Source organism: Diuraphis noxia, unplaced genomic scaffold (assembly GCF_037042655.1).
Source record: "Diuraphis noxia isolate RWA-SAM2 unplaced genomic scaffold, SU_Dnox_SAM2 contig0005, whole genome shotgun sequence".
Lineage (NCBI taxonomy): Eukaryota > Metazoa > Arthropoda > Insecta > Hemiptera > Aphididae > Diuraphis > Diuraphis noxia.
This window is the reverse complement of record NW_028301715.1, coordinates 5,271,154-5,281,190: the sequence shown is the minus strand read 5'-3', so window position 1 is coordinate 5,281,190 and position 10,037 is coordinate 5,271,154. Positions and strand designations below refer to the sequence as shown.

The window sequence follows — 10,037 nt, the reverse complement described above, 5'->3', positions numbered from 1 at the left end:
AAACGTTTTACAGTTATTACATAAACATTATGCATATAGATATTGATAATATAGACATTCGTCTTATCGCCGAGTATCTTATCATTTTTTATTAGTGTGAAATAGATATTAATTATTGATATCATCTACAATTGATATCTATTATCGGACAAAATATGTGTTAACTCTTGGTCTATACAAAAGAAAAATACAATAGGTAGTACCTACAAAAAAAAAAAAATCACCTAACATTGAGGGATTTATTCTAAAATTAAAATTAATAAAAAAAAAAAAATAGTTTTATACATTTCATACATACCTATGTATGTTGCCATTCAAAAATCAAAAGTATATAGTTGTTTCACCTACAAAAATAAAGGTAAAAATAAAAGCGGGTATGAAAATGTTAAACTGTTATAACATGTTAATACTTTTTGAAATAATGAGGGTATTTAGTTAAATTGATCACCCTATAAGTAGTTTTATATTTTATAGATACATATATCTGTTACGGCTGTATATTATCAGTGTAAATTATTCTAAGCCAGATAAGTATCGATATAGGTACCATAAGTTTTTGACATATGCGTGTTTTTGAACTATTGTTATACCTACTGAACACTTATATCTTATAACAAAAACAAAAATGTTAGTTTTATTATAACATTTAGGTACTTGATAAAATTTTAAAAACATATTAAAAAAAGCTGGTATGTGGATGTCACTCTGATGTACAGTAGATCAAATGTGAGTTACTGTAACGCATGATCGTATTAAATTTGAATTCAATAATGATATAAAATCATTGTATACGAAAAAAGATTCTGGCCGGACACGGTTTGTCAGGCTATGATATTTAATGCTATAGAAATATATTATTGTTTAAAAAACAAAAAAATGTAGTTACCAATAAAATAATTTCCAAATTAATCAAATCACATTATTTATCTACTGGGACTCGCTCAGTCATTCTATTACATACAGTTTATTAGAAAGTATCAATACAAGTGAATAACGACATTTTCACTATTAAAAATTTAAAACTAGAAAATTTAACTACCTACCCACGAATTATTTTAAATTACAACAATATAACTAATATTGTTATTCTTGATTATTTAACATGTAATTTGAAATAAAGAATAACATAAACAAAAACTGCGATTGTGTAGTTTTTAGGTTTTTTTTTGTCGCAGAAATAACTCTTTACGTGGAACCTTGTTTTAAATTTTTAATCCTCAGCTATAACAGTTAAACGTATTATACATTTTTAACAACTAAATAATATGTAACTTTACATTAAATACGTTTTGTCATAATTTGAGGATAAGTGAGTGGTTATATAAAAAAAACGCTCCTAGGCGTTTTTAATATTTTCCTACTTCTATATTATATCAACTTATGAGGAACGTTGTATTAAATTTTCAAGCTTTTTAACCCAATGGATAACATTTTATTGGCATTTATAGAATAAAAAACAAAAAAAAATTGATTTATTTAAATGTCTATAAATAACTTGAAAATTGTGGAAATATTTTGAAACTGTTATTAAGTTGAAGAATTGATAAAATAAACTTATGGTACAAATTTCAAGTTTATACAGTTATTCGTTTTTGAATAACAACAAAATCAGAATATCGGTACAACAGAAATTAAGTAGACATCCAATGTTCTAAATCAAACGATCATAAAAATTTAATTTGACTGGGAGGGTTCAAAAGTAAAAAATATCCAATAGTTTTTAAAAGCGTTTGGATAAACACTAAAAAATAACCAAAAAACGGGAATTTTTAGGCTTACTCAGTTTTCGAAAAATCGCTATATTTTATTTCATACTAATTCCAAAACGAATCATTGTAAATACTTGAATTTTTTACAAAACGTTTATATTAGCGTTATTTATTTACGGTTAAATTATCAATTGAATAACTTATTATCATGATGATTACAGGTATTTCATATTATTCCCTCGTCGTGACATCGTTCAAGTTTAACCTTTTTGAGGCCTCCCAAGGTGTTTCACTCCGATGAATATTTAACCAATTGTTTATTGCGAATTATAAGAGCTTGTTTTTGATTTTGCAGTTTGAGCCACACGATAAAACATTTGTGTACCTACATAGTGTATAACTTCATAATATTATGTAGGTCGGCGTTTGCTATAAATTTTCAAATTTCTTAAAATCCAATATATTCATGTAATGTCTTAATGATGTTATGCATATATATATATAATTTAAACTCAAAGATATATCAAAACATAATATTTTACCTTTTGACGTGTACTGAGTAGTATGTATTTTTGATAAAAATTAACATAAACCAATTGAATTGCTCACAAAATTACACGTTACATTTAAAATCGTAACATGATACAAAGTACAGTTGATAATGTTTGAAAATTCATAATCACAATATTAATCAAATCGTAAGCATAATCGTGTTCGATGTTTCATTTCAAATTTGATCAGATAGGTTTTTGATTGTGATTTATAAAACTATTAGAATCTGAACAAGTGAGGAATATATAATTTTCCATAAAAGTAAAAAATCCAAAACGTTTTACAGTTATTACATAAACATTATGCATATAGATATTGATAATATAGACATTCGTCTTATCGCCGAGTATCTTATCATTTTTTATTAGTGTGAAATAGATATTAATTATTGATATCATCTACAATTGATATCTATTATCGGACAAAATATGTGTTAACTCTTGGTCTATACAAAAGAAAAATACAATAGGTAGTACCTACAAAAAAAAAAAAAATCACCTAACATTGAGGGATTTATTCTAAAATTAAAATTAATAAAAAAAAAAAAATAGTTTTATACATTTCATACATACCTATGTATGTTGCCATTCAAAAATCAAAAGTATATAGTTGTTTCACCTACAAAAATAAAGGTAAAAATAAAAGCGGGTATGAAAATGTAAAACTGTTATAACATGTTAATACTTTTTGAAATATTGAGGGTATTTAGTTAAATTGATCACCCTATAAGTAGTTTTATATTTTATAGATACATATATCTGTTACGGCTGTATATTATCAGTGTAAATTATTCTAAGCCAGATAAGTATCGATATAGGTACCATAAGTTTTTGACATATGCGTGTTTTTGAACTATTGTTATACCTACTGAACACTTATATCTTAAAACAAAAACAAAAATGTTAGTTTTATTATAACATTTAGGTACTTGATAAAATTTTAAAAACATATTAAAAAAAGCTGGTATGTGGATGTCACTCTGATGTACAGTAGATCAAATGTGAGTTACTGTAACGCATGATCGTATTAAATTTGAATTCAATAATGATATAAAATCATTGTATACGAAAAAAGATTCTGGCCGGACACGGTTTGTCAGGCTATGATATTTAATGCTATAGAAATATATTATTGTTTAAAAAACAAAAAAATGTAGTTACCAATAAAATAATTTCCAAATTAATCAAATCACATTATTTATCTACTGGGACTCGCTCAGTCATTCTATTACATACAGTTTATTAGAAAGTATCAATACAAGTGAATAACGACATTTTCACTATTAAAAATTTAAAACTAGAAAATTTAACTACCTACCCACGAATTATTTTAAATTACAACAATATAACTAATATTGTTATTCTTGATTATTTAACATGTAATTTGAAATAAAGAATAACATAAACAAAAACTGCGATTGTGTAGTTTTTAGGTTTTTTTTTGTCGCAGAAATAACTCTTTACGTGGAACCTTGTTTTAAATTTTCAATCCTCAGCTATAACAGTTAAACGTATTATACATTTTTAACAACTAAATAATATGTAACTTTACATTAAATACGTTTTGTCATAATTTGAGGATAAGTGAGTGGTTATATAAAAAAAACGCTCCTAGGCGTTTTTAATATTTTCCTACTTCTATATTATATCAACTTATGAGGAATGTTGTATTAAATTTTCAAGCTTTTTAACCCAATGGATAACATTTTATTGGCATTTATAGAATAAAAAACAAAAAAAAATGGATTTATTTAAATGTCTATAAATAACTTGAAAATTGTGGAAATATTTTGAAACTGTTATTAAGTTAAAGAATTGATAAAATAAACTTATGGTACAAATTTCAAGTTTATACAGTTATTCGTTTTTGAATAACAACAAAATCAGAATATCGGTACAACAGAAATTAAGTAGACATCCAATGTTCTAAATCAAACGATCATAAAAATTTAATTTGACTGGGAGGGTTCAAAAGTAAAAAATATCCAATAGTTTTTAAAAGCGTTTGGATAAACACTAAAAAATAACCAAAAAACGGGAATTTTTAGGCTTACTCAGTTTTCGAAAAATCGCTATATTTTATTTCATACTAATTCCAAAACGAATCATTGTAAATACTTGAATTTTTTACAAAATGTTTATATTAGCGTTATTTATTTACGGTTAAATTATCAATTGAATAACTTATTATCATGATGATTACAGGTATTTCATATTATTCCCTCGTCGTGACATCGTTCAAGTTTAACCTTTTTGAGGCCTCCCAAGGTGTTTCACTCCGATGAATATTTAACCAATTGTTTATTGCGAATTATAAGAGCTTGTTTTTGATTTTGCAGTTTGTGCCACACGATAAAACATTTGTGTACCTACATAGTGTATAACTTCATAATATTATGTAGGTCGGCGTTTGCTATAAATTTTCAAATTTCTTAAAATCCAATATATTCATGTAATGTCTTAATGATGTTATGCATATATATATAATTTAACCTCAAAGATATATCAAAACATAATATTTTACCTTTTGACGTGTACTGAGTAGTATGTATTTTTGATAAAAATTAACATAAACCAATTGAATTGCTCACAAAATTACACGTTACATTTAAAATCGTAACATGATACAAAGTACAGTTGATAATGTTTGAAAATTCATAATCACAATATTAATCAAATCGTAAGCATAATCGTGTTCGATGTTTCATTTCAAATTTGATCATATAGGTTTTTGATTGTGATTTATAAAACTATTAGAATCTGAACAAGTGAGGAATATATAATTTTCCATAAAAGTAAAAAATCCAAAACGTTTTACAGTTATTACATAAACATTATGCATATAGATATTGATAATATAGACATTCGTCTTATCGCCGAGTATCTTATCATTTTTTATTAGTGTGAAATAGATATTAATTATTGATATCATCTACAATTGATATCTATTATCGGACAAAATATGTGTCAACTCTTGGTCTATACAAAAGAAAAATACAATAGGTAGTACCTACAAAAAAAAAAATCACCTAACATTGAGGGGTTTATTCTAAAATTAAAATTCATAAAAAATAAATAAATAGTTTTATACATTTCATACATACCTATGTATGTTGCCATTCAAAAATCAAAAGTATATAATTGTTTCACCTACAAAAATAAAGGTAAAAATAAAAGCGGGTATGAAAATGTTAAACTGTTATAACATGTTAATACTTTTTGAAATAATGAGGGTATTTAGTTAAATTGATCACCCTATAAGTAGTTTTATATTTTATAGATACATATATCTGTTACGGCTGTATATTATCAGTGTAAATTATTCTAAGCCAGATAAGTATCGATATAGGTACCATAAGTTTTTGACATATGCGTGTTTTTGAACTATTGTTATACCTACTGAACACTTATATCTTAAAACAAAAACAAAAATGTTAGTTTTATTATAACATTTAGGTACTTGATAAAATTTTAAAAACATATTAAAAAAAGCTGGTATGTGGATGTCACTCTGATGTACAGTAGATCAAATGTGAGTTACTGTAACGCATGATCGTATTAAATTTGAATTCAATAATGATATAAAATCATTGTATACGAAAAAAGATTCTGGCCGGACACGGTTTGTCAGGCTATGATATTTAATGCTATAGAAATATATTATTGTTTAAAAAACAAAAAAATGTAGTTACCAATAAAATAATTTCCAAATTAATCAAATCACATTATTTATCTACTGGGACTCGCTCAGTCATTCTATTACATACAGTTTATTAGAAAGTATCAATACAAGTGAATAACGACATTTTCACTATTAAAAATTTAAAACTAGAAAATTTAACTACCTACCCACGAATTATTTTAAATTACAACAATATAACTAATATTGTTATTCTTGATTATTTAACATGTAATTTGAAATAAAGAATAACATAAACAAAAACTGCGATTGTGTAGTTTTTAGGTTTTTTTTTGTCGCAGAAATAACTCTTTACGTGGAACCTTGTTTTAAATTTTCAATCCTCAGCTATAACAGTTAAACGTATTATACATTTTTAACAACTAAATAATATGTAACTTTACATTAAATACGTTTTGTCATAATTTGAGGATAAATGAGTGGTTATATAAAAAAAACGCTCCTAGGCGTTTTTAATATTTTCCTACTTCTATATTATATCAACTTATGAGGAACGTTGTATTAAATTTTCAAGCTTTTTAACCCAATGGATAACATTTTATTGGCATTTATAGAATAAAAAACAAAAAAAAATGGATTTATTTAAATGTCTATAAATAACTTGAAAATTGTGGAAATATTTTGAAACTGTTATTAAGTTAAAGAATTGATAAAATAAACTTATGGTACAAATTTCAAGTTTATACAGTTATTCGTTTTTCAATAACAACAAAATCAGAATATCGGTACAACAGAAATTAAGTAGACATCCAATGTTCTAAATCAAACGATCATAAAAATTTAATTTGACTGGGAGGGTTCAAAAGTAAAAAATATCCAATAGTTTTTAAAAGCGTTTGGATAAACACTAAAAAATAACCAAAAAACGGGAATTTTTAGGCTTACTCAGTTTTCGAAAAATCGCTATATTTTATTTCATACTAATTCCAAAACGAATCATTGTAAATACTTGAATTTTTTACAAAATGTTTATATTAGCGTTATTTATTTACGGTTAAATTATCAATTGAATAACTTATTATCATGATGATTACAGGTATTTCATATTATTCCCTCGTCGTGACATCGTTCAAGTTTAACCTTTTTGAGGCCTCCCAAGGTGTTTCACTCCGATGAATATTTAACCAATTGTTTATTGCGAATTATAAGAGCTTGTTTTTGATTTTGCAGTTTGTGCCACACGATAAAACATTTGTGTACCTACATAGTGTATAACTTCATAATATTATGTAGGTCGGCGTTTGCTATAAATTTTCAAATTTCTTAAAATCCAATATATTCATGTAATGTCTTAATGATGTTATGCATATATATATAATTTAACCTCAAAGATATATCAAAACATAATATTTTACCTTTTGACGTGTACTGAGTAGTATGTATTTTTGATAAAAATTAACATAAACCAATTGAATTGCTCAGAAAATTTAACTACCTACCCACGAATTATTTTAAATTACAACAATATAACTGTTCACGCGTGAACAATTATGTGCTGCGCTCTAGTAGTCGATCCGGCACCTACGCTCTGGCAATCACCTGATTTTAAAGTTTATCAAATGTAATCATTGTAGAAAACAAAAATTGTTAATTAATTAAGATGATGACACTCAATCAAGTTTTTTCTGTTTTTTGAATTTATATACTTATCTTTTTATGAGTTTTTTTTAGTAGCAATTAAGCACGATAGTGTTGCTTTAATTATTGTTGAAATTATAATATTAATTGTTAATGTGTTGTAATATGTATTTAATCATATCAACAGAGATAGTTCAATCAGTAGTGATGAGTGAATTATATTATACCTAGTGAGAAATGTTATACATGATAAATAGTTTTATTATATTGTTATACCTTTATTATGTTGTTACTTGTTATATATATTGTAATAATGTTATAAATTGTAAGCCATACAGGCAAATAATATCAATTTCAGTGCAGCTGGCCAGTTCCTGCACTCCACATTACCGTGAGTTATATTATATTATATTATATTATATATTGTTTGTTGCTATACATTGCGAATTATTATTTTATTATTTTGGTTACCCCAAGTTGTTACCTGCTGCACTCAACCCCTTGTATACTGCAGGCGAACCCTCCGTTCACAAGTAAGGTTGTGTGTAAGCAGAGCTCCTTTATAGTTTATACAGTCCATTCCAATGAGGAGCGTTAGGTGTCGGGGAACTTATCATATTGTTTGACAGCCCCCGCCCGTTCATTTGGTCCTAACGAGCCGGATTTGAGTTTTAGTTTTTAGAAATCAATTTATTAAAATAATAATAAATATATAGTACTTGTTCTGAAGCCTGAAGGTGGAGATTAATGAGTTTATCTGTAAGTGGTAAGTAATCATAAAATTAAAGAATTAATAGTTAAAATGTCGACCCACATTGCAGATGAAAACCTGTTGGAAATGTCAAACACTGATTTAGTATCAACTCTAGTTAGGCTTAGAGGCCAAATAAAAGCATCGCTTACTAGACATAGCACGTTTGTTAATAAATATATTGAATCGCCAAATGCTATATCTGAGGCTGAGTCCAGACTTAATGTAATACCAACACTATTAAATCAATTTGAGGATATTTAATCGCGCATAGAAGAGATAGATGACGACAACGATGATGCTCATCTTGCGGCAAGGGAAGATTTTGAAACCCGATATTTCAGTGTAGCAGGCCAACTTAACAGGTTAATCCAACCGACAAAATTTGCAATGGCAAACTCAGGAAATTCTATAGACACCAAACAACAAAAAGCATCAGCTCAACTGTGGGAAGAATTATTAAGAAGGAGCGAGGGCAGCACTCTACGCTCGCGTTCATCATTGCCACCGCTACCACTAGAAAGCTTTGAAGGTGACTATAATAGTTGGCCTGGATTTTATAGTTCGTTTGTGAGCCGCGTAGAAAACGAGAAAGGAGTATCAAATGCAGATAAGTTCCATTATCTAAGGTCATGTCTCAAGGGTGTACCATTAGATTTAGTTGACGCATTAGAGATTAATGACTCTACATACACTACAGCTATAAAATGTCTTAAGGGTCGGTATGAGAGAAAGAGATTGATCACCGAAGCCCACGTCAGGTCGCTATTAGAGTTACCAAAATTGACAGGTTCATCAGATAGTGACTTACGAGGATTCTTGGCCAACATTACAAAGCATATCGAAGCGTTAAGATCCCTAAAAAGACCAGTGGATCATTGGGATGATTTGCTAATTGGTATAGCAAGGAGTAAATTGGATCTAAGAACCTTAGAACAATGGGACCTATCAATCGGTGTAACAGAAGAAGTCAATTTCAACAAATTGACCGAATTTCTAGAGAGAAGGGCTAGCTCATTGGAGTCCTTTGAAGGACAAAATTCTAGCATATGCAATAAGAGAAAAGGTTATAGAACTAACGAAAAAGGTGCATCAGTGCTAAGTGCTCAAGGAAGTCGGACAGTCTGCTGTTTATGTTCACAACCACACATGTTTTTTTTTTGTCACAAATTCAAAGCGATGCAACTGACGGAAAGGTATAACACAGTAAAAATGCACAGATTATGTTTTAACTGCCTTTCTCCGGCACACAGTACTTCAAGCTGTACTCAGAGTGGTTGTAGAAACTGCAAGTACAAGCACAACACGCTGCTACATGGTCTTCCTTATCAGAAAAAGGCAGATCCCGTGGGGACCAACAAGTCAAGAACAGCCGAGCATGATCACTCAAAGTCCCCTTCGATTCAAGGGTAGCGTGTCATGTGTTCGAAAATCATGTGTTCGAATGCCAAATGTTCGAACGTTTAGTGTACGAAAGATTGTCTGTACGAAAGATTATCTGTTCGAAAGATTATATTTTCGAAAGATTATATGTCCGAAAGGTAGTATGTGCGAAATTGTCGATAAATAAAACTAAACAAAAATAACACAAATATTGCTGAATCATGGCACGGTCGACTTAATAGGTATAGGAACAATATATCAATAACCATAACATAATTGTTACAACTAAACTATTAAATATGTTTTTAAGTTTTTAGTATTTTTTTTATTTAGCATTTACATTTATTAACGACTAATTTATTTTA

The 10,037-nt window shown here is 27.8% G+C and overlaps 1 protein-coding gene across 1 annotated transcript; it reads left to right on the top strand.

Moving 5' to 3' along the window:
* The first annotated feature begins 8,679 nt into the window (after nucleotides 1–8,679).
* LOC149054800 (uncharacterized) lies at nucleotides 8,680–9,702 on the top strand. The gene has a single exon (XM_089228659.1). It carries the CDS (start codon nucleotides 8,680–8,682, stop codon nucleotides 9,700–9,702), a length of 1,023 nt encoding a protein of 340 aa, XP_089084785.1.
* The last annotated feature ends 335 nt before the right edge of the window (nucleotides 9,703–10,037 follow it).